This window comes from Xiphias gladius, chromosome 20 (assembly GCF_016859285.1).
Source record: "Xiphias gladius isolate SHS-SW01 ecotype Sanya breed wild chromosome 20, ASM1685928v1, whole genome shotgun sequence".
Classification (NCBI taxonomy): Eukaryota; Metazoa; Chordata; class Actinopteri; order Istiophoriformes; family Xiphiidae; genus Xiphias; species Xiphias gladius.
In genome coordinates, this window is record NC_053419.1 from 7,941,787 (window position 1) to 7,968,000 (window position 26,214).

At 40.9% G+C, this 26,214-nt stretch overlaps 3 protein-coding genes across 3 annotated transcripts in view; 2 read left to right on the top strand and 1 right to left on the bottom strand.

The window, feature by feature from the left end:
• Window positions 1-5,243: 5,243 nt before the first annotated feature.
• stbd1 (starch binding domain 1) lies at window positions 5,244-11,326 on the bottom strand. Its single transcript, XM_040158055.1, has 3 exons — window positions 10,816-11,326; window positions 9,096-9,523; window positions 5,244-8,332 (listed from the first exon to the last, which is right to left on the bottom strand). Exons 1-3 carry the CDS (start codon window positions 11,324-11,326, stop codon window positions 5,528-5,530), a joined length of 3,744 nt encoding a protein of 1,247 aa, XP_040013989.1. The 3' UTR covers window positions 5,244-5,527.
• Window positions 10,953-12,712, top strand: LOC120806288 (heat shock protein 30-like). Its single transcript, XM_040157274.1, has one exon. It carries the CDS (start codon window positions 11,984-11,986, stop codon window positions 12,605-12,607), a length of 624 nt encoding a protein of 207 aa, XP_040013208.1. The 5' UTR covers window positions 10,953-11,983; the 3' UTR covers window positions 12,608-12,712.
• A 9,242-nt stretch (window positions 12,713-21,954) lies between these two features.
• lpar1 (lysophosphatidic acid receptor 1) overlaps window positions 21,955-26,214 on the top strand; it is a 59,651-nt gene continuing 55,391 nt past the window's right edge. The window contains exon 1 of the mRNA XM_040157781.1: window positions 21,955-22,028. The gene's annotated coding sequence lies outside the window, so the exon portion shown is untranslated. The remainder of the gene's footprint in view (window positions 22,029-26,214) is intronic.

Here is a 26,214-nt window from a genome sequence, read left to right on the forward strand (position 1 = left end):
TGGTTTCTTAAACTGTTTTAGAAGTCTTAGATTTTGCTGATCTGAGCTCCTCACTTGCAGACTGACAAATATTTATCATGATGCACCTGAATGCCAACTAGATTCATCACAAGGGATAAAAAATAAAACTTAGCTAATATAGCTTCCTTCCCCTGCAGTTTAACCTTCGCTCATTGCTCCTCCCCATAAGGTCGTGCAGCACAGTCAGCAGGCTCCACAGTCTCCACTGAAGGTCACTGCATGATCCCACAGTATGGAACAGGAATGAGGACTAGCTTGCTGTATAAATAGCCTGCCTGTGTGGCACACCCCAACCGCAGTCATGACATAGTATACTGATACTGTCATCTTGGACTTTTTTGAAATTGCATGGAACAACTTGAGAATGTATTTCTGATTAACAACCAGAGACTTTTGGCCCGTATCATTGAAAAATGAAGATCAACTACAGTGAACTGTTAAATGCTTTGTGCTATTAATACACACTTCTACATTTATTGTGCCAAGAATAAACAGCGGTTTAAATCAAAATGGATGGTTCCCTGCTCGTATACGACAACGAAACTAGAATGAATCAGGGACAGAGATAAGAGAAGATGGATGGGACTCAGAGCACAGTGAGCGACATGCGTGCAAACACTGTGGAAAAAGACACAATAAAGTACAGAAGAACATAGAAACAGTCATAGATACATGCCTACACTCTCTGATATTATCATACAATCCTCGTAGGTCAAAGTTCAAGTGGAAAGCAGAAGCCTGGTTTGACACTGTCGGCTTCTGTAAGAGGAGACAGCAGACTGAACCTCAAGAGAAAGAGAATCTCACACTTGGCAGTCCAGCTTGGACTGAGGATTACTTTGTGTTTCAGTCTAGCAGGCAACAGTCTGCTCCTCTGTGGAGAAAGTAAGCTTAAAAAGTGTTTGAACACATTTTCACTTGAAGCAAAAAGACATAACTTACATTGTGTAAACATATGCGTGCATTTCTGAAATAAAATGCTACGCTCCAGATAGCACTTAACTTATTTAGAGCCCCAGTTTTCAGTCACATACATTGAATTATTTCTTGTTGTTTGGTTGAACAAATGTTTTTTTTTCCTGGATAGCAGCAGAGCCTTAGTGATGATCAATCAGTCAACACTTTGGTGCAGAGAATTTTCTTGATAACTTCCCACCAAGTTGACATATAATAGTGTATGGACAGTCATGTTCCCCAGAGGATAGCTCTTCATGATTCGCTCTCTGACTTTTCATCTGCTGCTGCAATTACGTCAAACTGTCCCCTTGACTAGCACTTTGATCAATGCCAAGGTATCTTGAAGTATTTAGTCCTATTTTCAATTAAATCTGGAATATTAATGGTCTCTGTGGATAAATCAATTTTTTCAGTTTGCTAAAGCTCTATAATTAAAGACAACATTGTCCTCTTTTACACAACAAATCAAAATCTAATGGGCAGATTGTTCTGAAATGTACTAGGTCTCTCCAGAGGATAAAACCTTTCCATTTGGATGCTTTCCAGTGGTTCGACTGTGGCAACAAAATGTTAACCTTATGCTGTACATGCAGTGTACCTCAGCACATGAGAGGCAGATTGTAATTTAACAGTCTGTCTGACATTTAGTGCTGAGCGGCTTGTGGTCGGTGATTTTTGTAGAGCCGTTTTGCTGAAAACAGCTGCCTCCTGCATCCAAAAACGTGGCTATGAAAGCGGTGGGAGTGAACCAAAACAGTAAAGCTGTGGTCCAGATGGCTAAACAGTGAGTTGAAACTTTCTATAAGCTGAGGGGAGCTACAGATTTGGATGATAATTCTCTCTAGGTTCATCTTTTTCTTCTTTATGAGCTATCCCTTTGACATTGTCATTTTGATACATTGTTATTGTGACAATACTGATTGTAGCCAATTTAAGATCAGGCCTTTTAAGTTGTAGTGTGTAATGAACTCTGCAACCCCTACGGCCCATTAATAGAGGCACTTTAGACTTCACGTTATTGGATGGACAACCTGTTGGTGATTGTTTACAAAAAAACGTATATAAATGGGCAGAGTCAGGAAGCAATGTGGTTTGTGTCTGGGGTGAAGACAGTGATCTGACCCAACTATAAGAAAGCATCCAAATACAAGTGCTTACAGCTATTCTTTAAGGAGACACAGGTTGACATCAGAATAAAAAGAAGAAAAAATCTTCTCACCGGCCTCAGCTGGTAGGATTGAAAATCTGCAGAATATTTACTACCTAGAGCACATGATTAGCTGCCACAGACAGACAGACAGAAGAACAACAGCCATATAATCATTTTCGGGTGTTGCAAAGGCCTTGTTCACGCTAAACAATCGAACATTATATGTGAAGAGCCAAGAAGAGGGCTGTTTCCAAATTACAGCCTAGACTCAGTGTTAAGACTTTTGCCTTAACGGAGATCAGACTTTGGTCGAGCCATGGCTTAACTGTTTAGATGTTTGACAAATGGTGTGTGTGTATGTGTGTTAGATACAGCGAGACATACAAAGAGAGAGACAGATGCGTAAGTGGAATGTGAGAGGTGGCATTCGTAAGCCTTGTGTCTAAATAAAGGATTACCTTCAACCTTAGAAAGTGCACACACTCCCAGCTGCCACATTAGCAGTGTGGAGGTGAGGGAGTGTGCTGCATTTACACTCCACAAAAAACAACACGCACGACCCAGGAGATCACGTTAGTTTGTTAGTGTGCTTTCAGTGTAAACAGAGCCTCTATATAACATAATGTTTAGTTATATTTGGCTCTCTGCACTGGGGCAAACAGGCAAAAGTTCCCAAACTTGTGATCTGAAATAGAAAAGGCACCAGAAATCATGTGACTTACAGATGGGGCAGAGCTCTACTGACCCCATTTGAAGCGGGTCAGATGAGTCCCCAAGGACTTGTTTGGCAAAGAGGTGCATGGTATTAGTCCTGCGAAGGTTCAGGGATTGATAGCCAAGGGGAGGCTCCTGTAGGTATTAGTCACTTTGGAGGGAGGGGTCTTCCAAATGTGGAGCAGGGATCATGTTTCACAGACAGTCACATTTACATGTAGATGGCACACAGTGGCAGGTCAGCATGGGAAACTTGTTAGTTGTACTATTGGGCTGGCAAAATGTCTGTTTTTAATTTAATTTTTAATTTATAGACCGTGTTTGCTGTTTTCTTCATCCGTTTTATTCTTCTGAAGGCTTTTTGTTCATTCACACTGAATGTTCTGATTGCCTTTGTTGATTGTTTTCTCTTTGTAAGTCATTACTTTGCATGACTTACTCTGAAGTTTTTTTTGCTGGACTGCCAATGAACCATTAACATCTAATTTACAGATGGACAAATCCCTCTTTCTTCCAATAGTGCATCTTCCCTCCCTCGTTCAGCACCGCTTACGTATGGTTACCTCGCAAAACACTCTCTGCTCCCCTCAGTGCAGATGAATCATTTACAGGACTGCAAAAAGTTGCATTTGTGCAAACATACGTGTGAGTGCATGTACACCACTGTATTCACCATCCACGGATCCCCTGGACTGGAGGACAGAGAGTACCTTTTTTCAGATACGGGCAAAGTCACCTTCAGCACTGAGCTGAGTGGATCTGACAAGCTGGCATGAAAATACGCCTGCTAATGATGCTTTCCCTGCATGAGGCACCAGCGAGCCAGCTGGACACAAAACAAGGTCTTGGCCTTGGGTTCGAATCACAGAAATTTAAATACAGAAGATTTAGGCGTCAGTTCAAAGAGTTTTTTCAGTGCAGTACCTCACAAGACCCTACAAGATTGAGTCTGTCAGCGTTAGGCTATTTGTTTGTTGCAACAGCAGTAAATGATTCACAGAAATTTAGACAGCAACAGCACATTTATACATGTTGGTGCTTGGTTGAAAAATGACAGACTGAATCTGCCATACTGAATTATGAATATAGCCATTTTCAAAAACAATAGTGAGGAAATGGAGTCAACCCCCCTTGTCTAGACATACAATATAGTTTACATATTAAATTATATCTTTGCTTTATGAGACAATGTAATAGAGTGGGATATACAGCATCTCATCCTGTCACAAAAGACCTGCACTGTCGGAAAGTTTCTGGTGCAAAATATGAAAATGAGTGGACGGAGTAATCAAAAAGTAGTTCAACTGATTGAACGACAGGTTGGCTTGGTATTTTCTAATGCACAAAAAAATACAAATCTTCCATTGGATTGATTGATAAGGAAAAGGAAATCGTTCAGCTATCTATTATTTAGTGAGGTAGACACTGGAATAACCCATAAGGGAACAAAACAATTAACTTGTATAAGAAACATATTCCCCACTATAACAGACTTGGAAGATTTTTTTATTTAGTAACAAACTCCATCTTAATAACATTCAAGAATAATATTATCTGCAGAATATTGCATATTAATATACTCTGATATGATCTGAGATATAGAGACTATAGTCTACATTGATAAAGAACTTAAACGTGAAAAAAACCGACAGTGTAAGTTTGAGAAATAATGAACGTACTGTAATTAATTCAATAAACATACTGAAACAAAAAAATAGTTGCCAGCAAAAAACCTACTTCTTGATGCGTTACAACACATTCATAGAAAAATCATGTTTGAAAGGCACAGTCATAGAACAACAATGGGACGATCCTGCATGCACAGAGTCCCGCAAGATAAAAGCAACATGACAGTTACAACTATATCACAGGTTAGTGGTAGACACATTAGAATACCTGATACAACACCAGCCATTCAGTATATAGAACAATTATTGCTTTGATTATTGCTGTAGTAAAAGTGAACTATGTGCATTTATTATCATAGACTGTTGGGGAGTTCAAGCAGCATGTGGACAATATAATAAAGTTTCCATTTATACAAATTAACACTTGCATTAAATCACCCACTTTTAAAGGGGTTCAATTTGCATAATGAAAGATATTGCCAAAGAAAAAAAAAAAGCCGTTTTATGCAATGCTTCAGTCTTTTGTTGGCAATCTTTTCAGTTCACTGAAAGATCTGCTTAATCACTGGCTATTAGAGAGCAATTGTCTTACGAAAGGCCCATTAGGTGACTGATTTATTCCAGTAATTGGAGACTTTTTGTAGGTCATAAAACCTCTGGCACCTAGGTTAAAACATAGTTAAATATAATTAAAATTAAAGTTAAGAGGCTGGAAGCAATACATTTTTGGCCTTTTTGCTTAAAAATGACTTTAATGATTAATCAGTTATCAAAGTTGTTGATTAATTTTCTGTTGAAAAAATCTTTTTATTTCTCAACCAAATTTAGCCCACTTTTATAGTTTTATTTTAGTATATCATATTTCACTGTATCATATTTAACACCTAAATGAGGTCTTGATGCCATTTCATTCTACTGTATCATCATTTGGGTCATGTGATGGGATGTACAAATAAATTTGAATTTTATCTGGTCTAGTATCCAATAACTAAGATTACTATACATGTCACTCTCAATCTTCCTCTCACCTCTGGAGCCCTTTCCTCTCAAGCTCCTCCTACAATAATCCCCACCATTTTTGCAAAATCAGGTCATCTCCACAGCCTGTCTCAAGGAGGCGGTTGCCGCACTCCTCCCAACGACACACCACACCCTTGTCCACCACCACAAACTTCCACTCCACATGGCTCTCTGCGGGTAGGCTGACCACCGTGGCCCAGTGCCCATCCTTGGCCGACTCTAACGGGATGAATTCCTTCCAGTTCCCCAGCTCCTGCTGGTTTCCTGTGACAGCCACCGTCTGGTATGGTGAGTGGGTGACATAGTGAATGCGGAAGGTCACACTGACGTTCTGGGGCATGGGCTGGACAGCCACAACCTTTTTGTTATTTTCCGTGCTTTCATCAACAAGGGAGAGAGTGCTGGTTTGTTTGACTTCAGTGGAAGGTGGGGTATCTGTATCCATACAAGTAGCATCTGTGAGAGAAGAGCTGTGCTGGCATTCTTCAGTGGTTAGCTGGTCGGTTTTTGTGTGGTCTTGGGCAAAAGGTGTGACAGAAAGGTTCATCCAGGGATGGACTTGGTAGTTACTATCCGTGATCCATTCGTTATTGTCCATAGTCGCCTCCATGATACTGATTTCGCTCTTTTCACAGTCCTCTTCTTTCTCTTTCTCTGTTTCTGTTTCTACTTTCTTTGCAATGCTTACCCCTTTGCTCTTCTCCTTAATCTCTACAACCTCAACAACAGCCTTCACATCTGTCTGCAGCTTATCAGTTAAGATCATTGTGCTTGCAATCTGCACCATAAACTGCTCCATTGCTCTGTTGTAATTGTCTTCAACCTCATGGCCAAACATGTCCTCGTTGGCTGCAGATGACTCATACTTAGCCCTGTCTGTGTCCTCACTTTGGGGTTGCTGGGAGAGATGTGATGGGTGAGGCCCGCACACCGTACCTACTGTATCTTCCTTTATGACAGGTATGGTTACATCATCAGCAAAGAGGCTGTTTCGAGCCTCTGTCCTTTCTTCAGACAGTGGATCACAATCCATTACCTGAAGCACCATATTTTCAGTGGTCATGTCAAACTCATTACCAGCATCATGCAAATCAGGGGTCACCGTCATGCTTGAAATCCCGCTCTCTTCTCCAACACCAGGGGATGAAATGCTGTCTTTGTCTTTCTCCTTCAGCTCACTTTGCTCAAAGGATGGCAAGTGAGTTTGACACGTGGGAGGGTTAAACTCCTCACTCATGACATGAGCAGCGTCAATGGTAAATTTAGAAAAGTCTTCCTTATTTCGTGATTGTTGGTCTTGGGAGAAAGACAACGTGTCAGGACGAGATATTTCTTCAGACATTACAGGTGTAGTAATACTAACATTTTCACAAACAGCTGCATCAGTAGTGGAATTAACCCTCGTCTTGTCCAAAGTTTCATTAATTTCCACTTGGTCACTTTTTTGGTCTTGGCAGATGGATGGCAAGTCAGGACAAGACTTTTCTTCACCGATTACAGAAGCAGTTACATTTTTAATCGTATCAGGACCAGCACCAGATTTGTCAAAGGTTTCATTATTTATCATTTGGACACTTTGTTGGTCTTCATGGCAAGATGACACATGAGGATGAGATATTTTTTCAGCCATTATCGGGGCAATAATGTTCACAGCATCGCTTGTAACTGTATCAGGAGCAGCAGCGACACTAGTCTCGTAAAAAGTTTCATTATTAACCATTTGTCCAATTTGTTGGTCTTTGAAGCAAGGTGGCACTTGAGGGTCAATACTGTCTTCAGCTAACACAACAACTGCACACATTTCCGTCTTTTCGAACTGAATGTCTTTCTTGACAGATGGCAAGTCCGAGACGAGAACAGTAAGATCCTTGTCTTTATCCAAATGTGGGGAGATTCCTTCATCTTTCACTTCACTTTGTGGTTGTTGACAATCCAATGACAAGTCAGGGAAATCCACAATGCCTGAGAATTGAGCTTCTGCATCAGTGTTGACACTGGACAGATCGTCATCACGGTAATCAACCTTTACAGGCTCGTTCAAACAATGCAGAGTAGGGCTGAGTACCACACTTGAACCATCACATTCTTCACCAAAGGCAACAGTCTCATCACTAGTCAGCATTTTCTCTTTCACCTGATCAGCCACAGTGGGAAGAACACCCTCCTTCTGATTGAGACCATTTTCGTCTTTTTGCTCAGTCTGAAGTTTTTGCTTGTCAGACAGTGGGGGATGGGTGTCGAATTCAGCAGCTGTAAGAACGCGGTCTTCATCTTTATCTTCTTCACACACTTCACTAGCTAGACCACCATCATCACCCCAATCCCTATCCCGAATCGGTGGCGTCAACCTGTCTGTCATGTAATCACACTGGTCCTGCTGTGAAGATGGCAGGTGTGGTTCTTGTTCAGATGTCATGGACCAGGTCGCATCTTGTTGAGGAATTAGCTGTTGGTCCCCACACTCTTCCTCTGCCTCCTCACCCTCATCTTTCTCTTTCTCTTCCTTTTCTGGAGAGAAGTGATTACTGTTGTCAGTACTATCTGGGTGGTGATTCTCTTCCTCATACTCCTCATCTCTGCCATAAGAGATGCAAGTGACAGGTACATCTTCGATCTGAATGACAGGCTCTTCCAATTTGGACTCGACGCTGTTTGTCTCTGGTGTAGTTTTGTTATCTTGTAGTCTTTCATCAACATTTTTACTCACAGAAGGGGTCTGGTTGAAGCACACTTGATTGTTTGAAGCACACTGAAAGTTTTCCTCCTCTTGTCTGGTTTTCTCATCTGAAACATACTTGTCTGTTGTCACATTCTTGTCTTCCATATCTTCTGCTTTAAACACCTGAAAAGACACATGAAAAGAGAGTTATCATTAAATAATGTAAAATACACAAACATATTGTACTAAACAAGCTGTCTATGACTGATCTCCCAGCCTGTGCCAGTCTGAAACGCCAGAGAAAATGTGGTTTGGTAGAAAATGGATATGTAGGTGAGAGAGAAATATTCCCACTGGGTTCGTGCTCCAAATCCTTAAAGAAATTGTTCAGTCAAATCGGGAAATGCACTGAGCATTAGATGAGAAAATTGTTACCATGCTCATATCTGTCCGCTAAATATGAAGCTACAGCCAACCTCTGCTTACGTTAGCATAACGCAGAAGGAAACAGCTTCAAGAAATGATATATAAAATGGTAATCGGTGAGCTTTAGAAAGGGAGATTTTGTTACCCTCGGACAGAGCCAGGCTAGCTGTTGCCCCCTATACACATATACTGTATATATGTGTGTATGTATGTATACCACATAGACCTGAGAGTGGTGTCAATCTTCTTATTTAACTAACAAATAAGTGTATTTCCCAAAATACTGACCTATTCTATTAAAGTTGCATTTACTGATTTTTGGCCACTTGGGGGCAGTAAACTGTCTCACCAAGCTGACATACGGTAACATAGCAAAACCAATCAATAGAGAAATATTACTGCATTTATCCATGTCAGTATAGTACATTATATAACTTACTAAAATTTCCTTTCAGTCGTTGATCTATCTGACCAACTGTGACATTGATTTCTCTATAGCTTGCATACAATGGCTGCTTACCCTTTCCTGCTCCTCGTGGCTCTCGTCATTAATCAGCCCAGGCTCCTTCAGGTAGCTATTGTTATCATGGACCTTGTCTATCACACCCTTAACAGTGTCATCTGTTGCACCCTTGCGGCAATCGCCAGCACCCTCCGCCTCCATTTCAGCCACCGTGCAAGCGTCACCTCGCAGGTTGTGACTAGCCTCCTCTGCATACTTCTCCGCTACTTTGTAAGAGTCCTGCACAAGTGCCATTTCCTCTGTGTCATCTGAAGTGGTGTGCTTGTTGTCTGGTATTTGGGTGTCACTCCTGGGAGGAGAATAGGGTGGAGGTTTCTTCTCAGCAGCAGTGGCAGTGGTAGCGGCACGGCGATGCCTGATTTTCAGGTCACTTTGAAATAGATCAGCGTCTTCCTTTATGTCTGACGAGCCTTCATCACTCACATCTATAGAAGAAAAAAATGGTTCAAACTTACAAACCTAAAAAAAAACGTAATTAAAAAAACCTTAATATACTTTACACTAATACTACCAACTACTTTCCTTTTTGATGAACTTCAAGGTTGTATTCATTTTTATCTCCTTTTAACTAACCTACAGACATTTAATTAAAGTTCAAAATTAATATTTAATAGGATGAGTATCTTCACTGGTTTACAAAGGACAGGCATAAAAACAGGGTAAACTTTGTCTTATCCACCTTTGTACCTTTTTAAAATGACCGAGCAGCTGATTTGATCACAGGTAAAGTAGTCAATACAATCAGCAGTGATTTGCTGGTTATGTGCCTCCTCCATTTAAGGCCTTATTTGACCTGGCCACAATCTCTCTGGTATATCCTTATTAGTCAGTTTCATCTCACTGTGTCTATATCTGAATGCAGACAATGACAATGTTGCCACATGCCAAATTAAAAAATGTATTTAGGGGGAAAATTTAATATTGATGGAACATTTGCACTGATTCATTTTTGAAATGCATCTACTTTGTTGGATACCTTTATGGGAAAAAAAATCACATGTGGAATTGTGGAGTCATTATCAGCCTTTTCATTATAAATATAAGTGAAGGGCCTGCTTTCAAAATTTTACTTGTATATTTTCATATCGTGGGGAACTGTACTGTACTGTAAGAGTATCACACGTAAAAGTAATCATAATACTGGCCCTTGTGGGTGTTACGTAAACACCTATGGTACATTACTGGATTATTATAACTGATGCATTAATATGTGAGCAGCATGTTTACTGTTATAGTTGGACAATTTGAGCCAATTTTAACTATTACCAGTATCCACTTTGGGTAGTTCAGTCTACAGCAAATGCATCATATTTTATGAGCTCCTCATATGTTTAGTTCTTAAAATCTTAATCTGAAAAGAAACCAAGTGCTGTGGTCACTTCTATCCTTTGAAATGCCTATTTGGCTCAGAGTCAATAACGGGCTTTGTAGTCTGTTATTTGTGTCTTCTACGGTATCACTGTAACCAGGCTAGATATTAATACCTGATTCATGTTGCCTTTGTGGTGTTGCAATTCCTACGGGGCTGCCACATTTCTATGATTGTGGCCCAGCACTCAACTGGGGTGCTCGATTTTGATATTAGATTAAGGGAGAGGTCCTACGCGGAATCACCGCTGTCTACAGGTTAATAATCCTGTAATGACTTGGGAATTCCCACACCTGTAATCCCGCGACAGCCTTCCGCCCGTGGTAACGTTATCCGGGGATCGTTTACCTGTTGACGCCACGGGGGTGTGCGACTCCTCCGGGCTCGGCCCCTGTCCCGGCCGCTTCACCGACGCGCCGGGGCTCTGGCTCTCCCTGTCGGCGGCTGCGGCTGCGGCTGCGGCCCTCCTCCGCTTCCCCCTCACGGTCCGGTAGATGAGGAACGCCGCGAGCACGGACGCCATCGCTATCACAGCCAGAGCCACGGCGGGGCCGTGCCGTCCTATCATGCAGAAGAGCGAGGCCAGGTCCATGCGTCTCTCCAGGGCCACGGCGTTGCTGTTTTGAAGCGGCATTGCAACCTGTGGTGTAAATAACCACCCCCCTCCCTGGCGTCTGTATTTATGTGCGCATGAGGGCCCGACTGGCCTGACTGCGGCTGCTGCAGGCTGCTGCCGGGGGGCTCCGCGCTCCGCGCCGCGTTTCGAGGCGCAGCGACCACTCGCTGTTGCCGCAGAGCTGCGAAGGGCAGCGAGTGCGAAGCTGTTCGGCGGCTGGACTGGGTCACGGGGACTCGGCATCCATTCATAAAAAAAGGGGGGTGGGGGGTGTGCGTTTGCAGACGTTCACGGTGCAGCTCGCGGGAATGAATCAGGTATCAGCGTATTACATGACACTGACGGGATTTGGGCCCCACGTGAAACCAGTGAATCCCGGTCTGATAAGAAACCCCGGCTTGAGTGGCTTGGCTCCTTCAAAAGCAGGGCAAACGTTCACTAACCAGGATGTTTGCGTCCCTGCATGAGGACAAAGGGTTTATTTAAGAAACATTTGGTGAAATAATAGAACAAATGTAGGGGGGAGCAGTGGCGGGTAGACTAAACCCGCTGTGGTCCTCTTGGACTGAACAAAACATTACCTCCACTTACACATTCAAAAACCGCACTCCCTTGTAGCTCCAGCCCCCAATGTGAGATCTGTCAAAGTGAACATTTCCTGAACACACAGGAGTGATCCAGCAACATCAACAGTCCCGAGTAACAGCTCCACCCAGTGGAGGGCTGTGGTGACGACAGGAAAGTTCCCGAAGACTCTGGACCTCTTCCAGTTAGAATATAAGAGCTGGGACAGTCCCACTGCTGAGACAGAAAGCAACAGCAGCAACACAGAAGAGAGCTGACGCCTCAACAGCGTTTCATCTCACAACCAGAGGACCCAACACTAAACACACACTGAAGATGCTGTGCTCTCATGGATTCCAGTCCGGCCTCAGGCCATTCACGGACTTCTACTGGCCCGTACGCAGTCTGTGGCCAGAGGTCAAACCTCTGCTCCACCGGCAGCATCTACTGCAGAGGCACCTACAGGAGCTGCGCAGCGGTCTGGAGCTGATGGACAAACTTCAACACGAGATCCTGGAGGAGACGGAGCCTTTCCAAACCGGTGTGGCCGCGCAGCCAGTCTCCTGCCAGCTGGAGAAAGAGGGAGAGCACTTTGGACTGACCCTGGACGCTCAAGGATTTTCCCCAGAGGAGCTGTCTGTCAGGCAGGTGGGCAGGAAGCTGAGAGTCAGCGGGAAGACAGAGAAGAAGCAGGAGGACGGGAAAGGCTCCTACTCTTACAGACTCCAGGAGTTCAGACGGGAGTTGGATCTGCCCCAAGGGCTGAACCCTGAAGCCGTCACCTGCTGCCTGGCTCCGGACGGGAAGCTCCACATCCAGGCAGCCAGAGCTCCGTGTGCGGAGGAGGCTGAGAGAGAGCTGACTATCAAGAGGAGCTTGGAGGAGAAAACACAGCAGAGTGTGTGTTCACACACAGAGACAGACAACAACACACAGGACAAACCTGGACACATGGACTGATCACAGTGTTGTTGTGGAAATCTATAATAAATATGTTTTCTACAAGTGTTAGATATTTAAATATGGTTTCTGTATTTTACAAGTGGGTATGATAAATACATGTTTAAAAAAAAAAACCTTTTAATGTGGCTCTTTATTTTCTTGGTCATTATTATGGGTTTGAAGGTCAAAAAGTAGAACTCGAAATGCCAGAATGAAAACTTTATGGTGTTTGACCCTAAAAGAATGGATAGAAAAGGGAATCTGTCCGTTTAAATACACTGATCAAACAGGTTCATCAAGCTCTCAGTCACAGCTTTACTATAATGCTACAACTTGGATCCACTATACCTTTAATCTAGGCATTTACAACGTACCATTCTTAGGGTGGGGTTTTTACAGGTGGATTATATTGTCTGTTATCATTACAGACATATATAAGTTGCAGTGATGATCAAACAATCAAATCGATACATAAAGTTTTTACCCTTTTGTCGGTCTTGGTACTGAAGCACTGGTAGGTCAAATAATGAATCAAAACATTGTTCTTTTGGTGTATAAATAAATGGTAGAAAAGACACTTCGTATTTAATGAGTGACAATAAATGGGAATCTATTGATTACAAATCACTGATCAAACAGGTTCATTAAAGAGATTCTCCAGTGATTTTTGATGAAAAACTTAAAGGGCCATGCAACGGATTTTACACAAGAAGTTTAGTTTCCTCCTCACAAGGAGAAACTCTAAGCCTGTGAAAACGGTTGTAGAAGGTCTTCTGTGGCTCTGAAGAGGGCTTGAAAAGATAACCACGAGGATGTCATCAGGGCCGACATACTCTCAAGGTCAGGATATTTATTTGTTTTTTTTGGATTCTGGTGTTTTGATGTTGAATCTCTCTTTTGATAATCTGTTTCTTATCAGTCACCAGCCTCATGAACGCGCAATAGTAAGAGTTAAATCTTACCACTGTGATACTTCATACCTTTAGTCTAAGCATCTACCACATGTCATTCATTGGCTGGGGTTTTTAAAAGATGGATCATAATGTCCGTCATCATTACACACAGAGTTTGGTTGTAACATCCCTGTTATCACTGTTGTGAACTTTTGTTTACACGCATTTGTGTACTCTGACTTCAATATTATTTTGTCATATTGATTTATTCCCAGTGTGATGAAGGTTACATTTTATGGACCTTTTTTTGATGAAACACATTTTGACGCGTGAATAATGTTTTTTTGTCTCAGGAAGTCATAGTTAGTCTTGTAATACATACGCTGAAATTATTCAAACACTAATAAAAAAAAGAGTTGTATAAGTAACACGGGCACAGGTGCCCACACAGAAGGATCAATGTTCGCAGAAGTGACCTGTTGGTTAAACAAATGATAATATTATTTATTTTCATTAATTCATAAAAATCTGTTCTGTCACTGACTTTTTGCGGCCGCCTGTTGAAATTCAGCATCAACTTGACTTAGAAAAAATAAAGGAGTGATCCAGTAAACTTCATCAGTCCTGAGTAAGAGCTCCACCCAGTGGAGAGCTGTGGTAACAACAGGAAAAGTTCCTGAAGGCTCTGGACCTCTTCCAGTTAGAATATAAAAGCTGGGACAGTCCCACTGCTGAGACAGAAAGCAACAGCAGCAACACAGAAGTAAAAAGTCCTGTTCAGTTTCTGCATAGACGAATTTAGGTGACTGGCAAGCACTTTAAAGGCTTGGGAGAACATGAAAACAATTGGCATTTTCATCATTATTTTAAATCTTACCTTATTGGTAAATTGTGCCTCAGTATCTCAATATTAGAGGCTCCACATCAAAAAAAAAAAAAGATCAAATTAAGATTACCATATCTTCATCTCGCCATCTCGAGATAATTATGAGAGTTGTTTTTGAGATAAATTGCTTTTAATTCACATAAAATGGAAGTAAACGTGAAATCTTCTTTTTCCTGACTTTCACCTAAAGGGAATTTTCTGGGAAAGAAAAAAAAACAGGAGTATTGAGAAGCCAGAGCAAAAAGTGCAGTAGCCAACGGACATCTACTAGACTTCACATTTAGCATTTAGCACGGTCAGCATACAGCTGTGATGAATGAGCAACTCTGCTGTATCAGCTACTTTATGATTTTGAAAGTGTGGGGAAAAAGGAAGTTTTGATCCGGCCTGATGATGAGTAAGACCCCAAATCGTCTCCAGTTTTCCACTGATGATCAAAAATCCCATCACATGTATTCTGAAACTGTCTTAAAATATATTTTCTGTTTCAGTGATGCTGTAAACGCATGCAAGATGGAATCATAATTTGTGATGATGTTGCAGATGTCGCATAACCTGTGTTTTTGAGTTAAAAAGTTAAAAATGTACTTTTAAACATGAACAAATGCTAATACTAATAATCCTGATGATTATGATTTCTTTTGAGGCATCACAGGAACGCATCACCTGGGTAGCTGGTGTATTAAAGTACAAAATCATGCTGCGAGAGATTCGATCTTCCAAAAAATGACAAACTAAATTAAACAGTCATGTTAAACAATCTGAGGAGTAAACTGACTTGGTGGAATAGAATATTGAAATACGGGTCATCTCTCCTGGGAGCCCAATCACTGTCATCACAACGTAATAAAAAAACAATAAAAACAATATTAGCCTAGCATTGTACATTGAAGCAGCATTAATGCCCTCGCCCAACCATTTCCTTCTTTTTCTTCCCCCGTGTTGTTTACAAGTTAATGTCAGCTATTACCATGGGTGCTTGGTCTCACCCTGGCTCCTGTCTGGCTGTCAGGGCTTTTTCTTTCCCAAGAATAGGCGGATTGTCCCGTAAACGTGGCAGCACAGGGGTGGAGGAGGAGAAGAAAAGCCACTTTAGGGACTCGCTCTGCTTTTGTTTTATCTCTATTTGTGGAGCTGCTCTTTGTTTCTCAGGGCAGTGTTGAGAGAATGCTTATTCACTGGCTCTTTAAATACTGCATCAGAGGGTGCTGTTCAGTTCTCTGTTTCTCCGTTTCTGTTTTTTCTCTCCATCCTCTCCACTCCCTCAGTGACTGTTAGGATGGGCATCCCCATGACATCCCCTTTACTCAGTATCCTTTGCTTTCATCTCCTCACTTCTCCTGCAAGATGTGGACCTTCATTTTGACGCCAGCAACACATGGAACCATTTACTGACTCTTTTATTTTTTTTTCTGCCCCAGGCCCATTACCCTCCCATCCCATCCCCCTATCCTCCTATCATCCTTTTTTACTCAAATCTTCCCGATGCTCTCTTTTCTCTTTATTTCCCTCCCTTCCCCACATTCACTCAAGCCACATTTTCCCCCTTCTAACTCTTCCACTCATTTCCCCATCGTCTCAGACACTTTAACCGACTCTTAATCAACAGGGTGTGTTTGAAGAAGACAGCTTTTATTGGCATTACAAAGGCTCATGAGTCAGTCTTGTGTGCGCATATGTGAATGTGTCTGTGGCTGTCTGCGTCTGTTTATGGTAAAAGTGATGGCGAAAGGATGCCATGTAGCATTAATGCAATATGGTGCCTTGTTGAAAGTCATATAAAAAAAGTGATCTAACAAATTCAATCTGTTTTCCTCTTTGAAAGTTTCAGCTCCCTCAAACACTCGTTTTTTTTTTTGGTTTTTTTAATGTTTTTCTTAGGAATTATATAATTTTGCCAAATCTTAGTAAAGCTGGGTTTTTCTGATGCATGTACAATGGTTAGATTGTATCTCAACCTACTGGAGGCACACAGGAAAACGTGAACAGTCCTCTCCCATTTGCTGAGCAGCAACACACCTAATAAAAGAGGTCGGAATGTACAGTATGTGTTACAGCTGTTGTTGAAATCTAAGTTTATTAGTTTAGGACCAGTGTTTATTGAATTGTATTTTATCTCATTTAATTTTTCGACCTGTAAAGTTGTAGCCAATTAAGCGTCACAGATACATATCAAATCTTTACATTTTACAAGCTATTTATTAAATGGGCACTCTATCAATTTTATGCATGAGGTTCGGTTCATTCATTATGGCGAGAACCACTCAGCCTGTTAGTACAGTTGTATAATCTCCTCTGTGCTTGTGTGAGGGAGCTTCCTATGGAAATGACGGAAAGAAAAAAAAAACCCCAGTCCATGTCATGATGCTTTCATCAGGGTTAGCTTGGCTTGGAGACGCAGATTAGTCACAGATAGCCTGTGACTGGATAGCCAGACCGGAGGTGTGGCGTTTGAAAGATGTGGGGGTTTACGAGGCAGGGAGGATCTAATGAGAGACCCTATCAAGTTGAATTATGGTATGACCCATACCAGGGACTAAAATTCAGGATATCTTGCCCTCGGTTTTTTTTTTTTTTTTTTTTTTTTTAAATCTGTCTCTTGTGAGTCCCTTAACATTATGGAAATGCAATATTATTTAGCTGGTGTACCACTTTAATATACTGTATAATAGAATAACTTGTAAAAATTCTGTCGGAATATAAGTAGCAGCGGGCAGGTGGATGATGAAAAAACCAAACAAAAACCAAACAAATATCAATAAAAGTAAAAAAGGGGGATTTCTATGGACATACTGGTATTTTTCAGAAGAAATCAGAATCAAAAGATCAGACCAAATCATGTTAAGGGTCTGAGGCTGATTTAAGAACTTTTGATCGGGTCAAAAAATGTTCTTCCATTTCTTCCAATAGATGTATGCCTTACATGTCTGGTAATCAGCCTGAAAGAAAAGTCTATTATATGAGGTCACTCTATCTAAAAGCTTGAGCCATGCTGCACACATCAGGGAAGAAGACTGAGGTGATATTCACTCATTAACTATTAATCTCGTGCTCATCAAGTGCTGTCTGATTCCAACTGGCAACATGGGGGTATAAGGACTTGATTTTATTGAAGTTTTCCAACTGATGGGTGTCTTCTTTCAGTATAATACTGTATTTACCAAGAAATTATGTCCATACTTGATGATTCTACTTCACAAGATTTATTTCCAATGCCATCAATCAGTGTCAGAGCAGGAAGTAAGGTGCCCTGTATGTAGTGAAGCAGAAAGGAAAATTTTTCATTTTGTTCCAAAGCTTAATACAAAGTGTCTGATTTAGTATCAAAGACCGCTGTTCCTACTTTCTTTCCAACCAAAGTTTAAAGTATTATAATATTTTAAACATGACCACGGTCTTTCCCTCTTATCCAAGCTGTATTTTGTGGCCAAATATAATAAAACCTTAACCACAGCAGTGGCAAAGGAGAAAACAGTGATGTGAGTGATTTCTATAATGGTCCTATGCGTTTTGGAGGGCATCACAGATTGTGACATCAAATCAGAAAATGCTCATAATGAAAATGAAAATGAAACATATGTTATTGCTTAGTTTAGAGGACTAAGCAACAAAACAACCTTTTGCGTTACAATATTCTATAAACAGAGTCCAAAATATTGTAATATAAAGTAGATGAATTGAAAATTGCTATACCACTGTATAAGGCCTGTACAGCCCTGTCACGCATGAGCAATATAAAGCTTCATTGTATTTTTTCTGACTCTCAGTATCAATTTACTGTACACATGCAAAGAAAAACTTTGGAGTTGTATAACTGATGTGTTTATTCAGTGTCTGAGCCCGTTTGGAGTAAAATTACAGCAGGTACATGACAAATTTCCCTCTGTTACTTATTGTGGGAATGTGCTACATGCAGCGAAAGGTCAAATATTTTTATAAATTGGGCTCACAAAGAGAGGCTTCTGTAGCACACACACACACACACGCACACACACACACGTGCACATACTCACACACATTTCCTGTGTGACTTTGAGGGTCTCTGGTATTTGAACAGATGTGGGCAGACTGAGCGTGCCTAGATCCCCCCCTGACCTGAACGTGCACTTCCTGCTCCGAAAGCTAACACCCGGAGAGAACAATCGTTGTCTGTACCCTCTGAACACATGCACACACACACTGTGCACAAACACAAGCGGTCACAGTCGTGCATAAGGTCAGCATGCATGGCATAAACACACATAAAATCACATGCTCACAAACACACACAAACTTACAAAGTGGTTAGTGTGTGTTGTTTTCAGATAAGGGGGAAGTGAGAGTGTACACATTTAATTAACTTTTTTTTGCCCACCTAAATACCACAATTTTGCGTCTATTTTCTACAGGTTGAAAGTGTATCCATAATCTCACGTGTGTGTGTGTGTCTCTGTGTGCTAAATCAACTGTTCTCACCTGGGGGACGCCGAGTGTTTTCTCTGTATGAATGTAATACAGTCACTCAGCAACACTGCAGAGTTCACATTCTTTACTTTCCACAGCGCGCGTGTCTGTATGTGTGTGTGTGTGTGTGTGTGTGTGTGTATGTGTGTGCTTTGGAAACCATGAGACATCAAGAAAATAAAAGCTGAGATGGATAGCTGAGGTCAAAGCGTGAGGAGATAGATGAACCAGATAAAAAAGAGGAGATATGAAAACAGCAGAGAAGAAATTTGAGAACTACATAGGAAAAATAGAGGAAGATATGTCTAAAGAGAAATACGTCATCAAATAGGATAAAGTACAGTGATGAAGAGACAAAGCAATAATGAATTATAGAAAATACAGAAAGTCCAATTTAGGGAGAAGGAAGTTTCAGAAGAGTATGACAAAAAAAAAAAAAAAAAAGCAGAACCAGCAAAAATCTGAAATGAGGAAAGGAATAGACAAAAACAGTGAACAGGACAAAAAAAAAAAAAAACAACAACAACAAAACAGTGGTCATGAACTGTAGGCTGAATTTATGCCAGTGAGACAGAATGGAAAACTAAAGCCAGACTACTACGGGGGGAGGAACAGATTAGCAACTCACACTAACAACAAAATGACACTTTTTTTTTCATCCATCTCTTTTTGAAATTGGATCTGAATAGCCTCCCTTCAGGCATAAATAAATGATGTGAGATTTAAAAATAGTAATGTGGTTTAACTGGTGAAAGGCTGGCAAGTTAGCAAATGGAAACTACAGAACATAAGCAGTAAAATGTGGAATTATTATCCTGAAGTTCAAGTGAAATTCAAACAAATAAATCAGTTTAAATTTGAAATCGATCAGCTTGGGTCTTGAAACGGGATGTCAATTAAGTGTGGCCACAAACAGCTATCAAGGGGCCACTTGTAGCCAAACATTTTATTTAACATTGTAGCAGAGGCATCAGCTTTGTGTCCAAAAGCTGTAACAAGGTCGTAAATAGATTTACGTTAGCTGCTCTTCCAAGCAAATGTCTGTTCCAAGAACAATCTTTTGACACACATAATGTGAAATATTTCCAGGATTGGTAACTGTGGTTGGGCTGCAGTTAAAGAAAAGAAGAACTGGACAGCAAAAGCCTTCACAACTACATGCAGAGCAAGAGTGAGACCAGTAGAAGTTTTTAGCCAGGCTAGCACCATGGCTCCACAGGTGGCAGTGTCGCTCAGTCCACCACTTTGGTCCAGACTGAAATATCTAAACAACCGTCGGATGTATTGCCATGATATTTCGTGCCGTTATCAGATCAAAATTTTAATTTGACCAATACTTTGGTTATGACTGAATACTTGCAGAACTAATGACATTACCATCACCTTCAGCTGTACTTTGTGTTTAGTGTTAATTAGCAATTGTTAGCATGCTAACCATGTACACTAAGATGGGAAACATGCCAAACATTTTATCTTCTAAACATCAGCAACAACAACATTGGAATTTTGAGCACAGAGCAGATAGCATGGCTGCTGTAAATACTCACTAGCGCTAATGTGTATTAAGTAGTGGCTGAAAATAGTCCTCTACTAGCGCATTAAAAACGAAACTCCTGTCTGAGTAACCATTTGCTAAAACCTAGAAGGAACCATGGTTTTAACTAAAAATAAACTGACCCATTTTTTTAACCGTACTTCTTGGGACATCCAGGGACTTGGGGAGGTTCATGGACAGGTTAGGGAAGTTGGAAAGTATTGAGAACTGGACACAGAAAAATAAAGTACGCCAGCCTTATCCTTTATTATGCACCCTCCAGCCCTCCAGGTCTGACACAATGAAATAACATGGGAATATGTGTATCTGCACTCTCCTACTTAGTTTTCACTAACATAAACAGCTGTGGGGCTTTTATGGAAAAATGTCACCACTTTTCCATCCCTCCCCAGGAGGCAGGATACCTGGTTGAGTGAGACTGCCTTCCTGACTGAGAACATACACAAAGAATCCAGGCTGTGGCTCCAATCCAGTTACTTCTTTAATAACACTCAAAATGTTTTGTATGTACATTGTCCGGATTATGGTGTTGGGTTTGTTATTGCATTAATCCCTGAACTGGAGCCTGTGTGGGTCTCATAGAGCGCCTGCTTTGGTAATATTGAGCTTGTCCATTGCCAAAATGTAGTGGGCAGTCACACAGACAGCTTTCAGCGTGTTCTCAGAGGTCTGTGAACCTGCGTTGGTCAATTTGCTTTCAATTCTGCCATGTGATTTTAAGAGATACAGAATGGGTTGTATAGTACATCTCTTGAAAAAAACTGTCAACAGCTGAACTTGAACCTGAATTGGCAGCCACAGTAGCTTGCCAATTAGCCCTGTAAATAGCCACAAAAGTACGTCACCCACCAGCACCACCACGAGGATGGTGGGGGGATGAATTTTGGTGTGCCGCTTTCTGGTGTAAACTGGTCTGTGTCCGCTTAAGAGCCCCAGCATCATCATTTAAACAGATTCATCACAAAGTGATCAATCAGAAAAGCACCAAAAGAAATCAAATGAATTAAATAACAAATTCACAAGATTATAGAGAGATTTTGCTGCTGTGATTTACCAGTCTCCGAGGAACTGCGCTGACAAACTTTGTTCCACAACCGCTGTAGTAAAGTCCGAAAAAACCCTATAAAATGATGCAGTATACAGCACAGTTGACAGCGTTAATGACATTAACAGAGTGACTGCAAGAGGAAAAGTGATTTACACAGACAATGCTTGTGTGTGTGTGTATATGTGTGCATGCACATGAGACTGTGAACGACAGACCATCATGACATCACTGTTTCCACAGGAAATCATGTTTCCAGAACCCTGGTTTTCCACTCTGTAGCCTACCTCATACACTTCTCTCACTCAGTTTCTCTACATCAGTCCGACACATGATACTGCATAGTGGCAGCGGGGAACAGAATGAGTTTAATTAAGCCTCTCAGTGCAGAAGAAAGGCTGAAGTCATGTTGTTTTTACATGTATGGTTGATGATTTAAAGGAAAATTACGGTTTATGACAAGTTGGGTCTTATTTTCATAGTTTTGGCCATCATTCCAATCAGTTATGACAACACTGTACTCTCCAAGAATATGCTGAGATCTGGGAAAATGGAGACAACAGCGAGTATGACTGCAAAAAGAATTACGTTGTGTGAAACTGGAATTTCCCTTTAAGGTATGATATATTAATCACTCCCGCTGAAATTCAAACAGAACAGATAACAAATCCATAATGGATTTAATTAATAAGTAATCATTATCTACTGTAATCTCGGTCAGGACTTAATGGTTGATTCACAGAAAGAGAACAAGGAGCGGAGAAAAAGATGAAGACAGGTAGGTAAGAAGTGAGGGAAAGAGAGGGACAGAGAGGGAAGAGAGAAAGAGGATAGTAGGTTTAGAGTAACTGATATGATCATGATAATGATAAATACAGATTGCACACACCCCTCATGCACTCATGTAGTCTTCACTAGCTCGATGGCACACGTGCGCCTACACAGACCTCCGTCTTCTACAGTGGTGTAGTTACTTCATGGCACACTGCACACACTGCAGGCACAATCAGACATGCAATCACTGTGTGGCGATAGAGGATACTGTGTAAACATTCAGATCCAAACATTTGCAGATGCAAAAAAATCCCGGATCTGTGTCATGTGTGTGCAAAGTTGATATGTGAAATCAAAGCAGAGTTAAACCAGACCTGCAATCAGTGCAGTATAATGGGTGATTAGTGTATCATGACGGTACTTGGGAAGTATTTTGTTACTGTGTCATTCTGCAGATTCAGACAGAAAGAAAGGCTGTGAGTGAGAGAGGACAGGGAGACAATACAAGAGAAGAGAGCAATGGAAGGAATACAGTGGTTGCTTTCCATTCAGCTTATTATGCTTCCTCCCGTCCTTGCTCCTCCGTGCTTCAGCCCGTGACCCGGAAATCGATCGAGGGACGCCCTCGTTGAGGATGTTCCAATCTAAAAAATAAAAACATCGTTGAGTGAGAAGTGAGGAGCTTGGAGCGAGGAACAATAGGTGTATCCTATATGGAAGTTTGTTAACGGACAGCAACACCCCAATGTGGTTAGTGATTGTCAGCTGATCTGATGGCACAGTGAAACTAATGCCTAGGCTGCAGTGGAAATTATAATATTGATATTATTGCATGATTGCAATGCTACAGATTCAAATATGAAAAAAGGTCATGTTTAAGTCCAAATCCAAATCATGAATTAATTGTAAAAATATAACTTTGTCTTCTTTTTCTCTTTTTTTGTCCGCCTGTACTTCTTTTCCATTTCAAGTTCATCTTGACTCATTCAGGAAAATAGGGTCAAAATATTTGAGCTATACAGCCGCAGAGTTGCAGTTATTATTTGTAACATCAGACTGAGCCTTAAAAGTACAGACTTACTCTACTTTTAGACTTCCACCAACATACTGTAGATTTTATTAAAGCATTTATAGTTGTTTTGTATATCCCTTATGTCTCCTCTGTTCTGTCATTAATAAAATAAGTTGCATCTCCCACCAACGGTCAGCACTTGTTACTTTAAACTATGAACCTGACCTTTTCCTTACCATCCTAAACTAAAAATCCAGATTTTTCATACTTTTATTTACACTTAGCCACATTCATGTACTGTATCTCTGTTGGTCCGATCACAAATCCAAATACATCTGTCTGAACTCCATTTATAATTTGCCACTCCATGCATCTTGGGCAGATCAAATATCTGTTGTACCTCAAACTGCCTCAGGAGGTGGTTCAAGACGCAATCTAGTCTGATGTTGAAAAGATATAAAAAAGATGTAGACATTAACCCCACAATCTTTTCTTAAACCTAACCAAGTAGATTTTGTGCCTAAACCTAACTGAACTATGACCGTTCCACAACCTTAACCGCTTAATTAATATTGTTACAATGATGACGAAAATCGGTTACGCTGCCGCCGACATGGTTCTTTGGGACGTGTTATTGTTACCATGACGAAAAAAGTCCAGTATGCCTTCCAGTGACTTGCTCTTTAGGGTTGTATCTGGGAGCAGGGACAAGAGACCTACCGTATATGTTCATTTTGGTTGGATGACTTGTTGAACAGAAAATGGCGACCATGTTTGTTTCTGTTGCCTCGGAGGAATATAAATCAGAAACTGTTTGAAAAGGACAGAAGTCTTTTGCTGGTATATTATCCTGTGATAATCTGTGAGGAAAGATTCTGAACCTTTTTACAACAGAGATCTTTTGGACAGATAACACTCAGACATGGAGGGACAGACACGCTTAGAGACATGGAGAGAAAACGGCGAAAGATGACTTTGACAGTCGGGAACATAGTGTGTTTTCCCCCTGACCTCAGACTGAACCAGTGATTAATGCCATGAAGGCCTGACTGCCAAAACATTGCATATAAATATGACTTTACTTCTTCATCACAACACTGATTTTAGGAAAGAAAAATATGATCTTCAAGGATCTTTTTGAAGTGCAGACCACAACTCCTTTTAAAGATGTCGTAAGCCCAAATAAAAGTGTTCTCATCACAACACTGATGACCTTTAGGTAAAAGTGACCACGCTGTTTGGTATTTTATTGTAACCTTTTCCATTACTCGGCTTTCGAATTCAGATTGTGAAGAAAAATGACAAGCGTGTGAGAGGGATGCAGACCAAGAAAACATTTTACAGTTTCCATTCTTTGAAACTTTATCTGGTATGGTAACTTTAGAGCCTGATAAATTCAATACAAGTTTCGTGCAGTTCCACTGTAAACTGAAATCTAGATCGAGTGATTACACTCCTCTTTTACATTGACCTTAATGTCAAATTCAGTCCTAATAGAGTTTTGTGAACACAAACTGAGATTCTGGTGTAGCACAAACAGTTAAAGGGCAGATCCCACTTTTTCTGTGGCACTCAAGTCTTCCTTTTACAGGGACACAAAGACTAAACTGACCTATAATTAACAGCATTAGAATTCAAAATGTTACTCGCAGACCTGTTAAAAAAATCCCCAAAAATCACCTAATAGTTTGTATGATTTTATGGAGAATATTTCAGAGTAAGGCTATAATGGGCTATTTGTTTATGTGATATGGCAAACTTGTTCAAAACAATGACCATTTTAACTTTGCTAACTAGCAGCTAAAAGGTAGCTATGATAGCTGTTTTGAGCAGTGCTGTTACATATACAAACACAGCTCATTAAAGCCCATAAGCCAGCCGTGTTGGCTCTCAGCTAGCTTTTACACTCCTGCTAGTGGTCTTGTTGCCTGCTGAGTACAAGATGGTCCAACTGTGGACTGTCTGAGGACCCCAGGTCTGAGTAGAGGGACCGTCTGGGGTCACCAGACGTGAGTCAGTGTGCTGGACCCCTCTTGCTGAGTCAGGCTTTAATATAATTCTGGTTGTGGTTAGCTAGTTGGTGCTACTAGCTCACAGGTATCTAATTAACTGGCAGGTTTACTGTATGTATCCTGGCCCTATGGCTACCCTGGTGCCCTGTCTGTATCTCATCTGCATACTAGCCTTTGTCATTGCCATTTATACTAATAGCCCAAAAGCCTACTAATAATCAGGGGATTTTCAATCTTTTTAGACCCTTAAAAGTCTAGCTTGTCCAATAGCTGCCTCCTGAGGTGAGTTTGTTACATTCCCTTTAGCTTTAGGGTATGTAATTTCTGGACCTAATCGGAAATAAAAATCTGTGCAAGGACTTTTTAATTTCCAGATGGACAAAGCAGGCCATAAATCAGTTGGAAAAAATTAAACATCATACACTTCCATATCATTTTTTCATTTTTTCTCCTGACCAGCCAAAACTTCTTGTGTCCTCCTTGTCTCAGCATGTCTGTACCACTCTTTTTGCTGGAAGGCTGTCTCCAATTACTCTTTCACAGAGATAGATGGCATCCTTGTTTTTTCCTTAATTAGCCTGAGCCAGAGGAGTGCAAAATGTCATTAAATTTTGGTTCAAACATAAAAAAATCTGATTAGAAATAACATTACATGACAGTAACACAAAAAAGGGAGGGAAAGGATTTATCTCAATGCCTGGATGTGCAGTGAAGATCACTGTCAGTGCGATGATGTGGTTGTTGTGAGTCAATGTTTTTAGAGAGGGAAGATCGCCACATCTTGCTCTCTCTTCCTTCCCGAACAGTTCCTCTGTGTTTGCCTTGGCCAAACTACATGTTTTTATAGGATCTCTTAGCTTGACCCAGCTGTCCTCCTGTGTGTATAAGTCTGTGAATACACACGTGCATCTCTATCCCATTTTTATTCTGTCACATTGCTTACATTTTTATTCTCTTTTTCTATATTTTTACAACTCCTGCTCCCTTTTTATTCCCTTGTTCCCT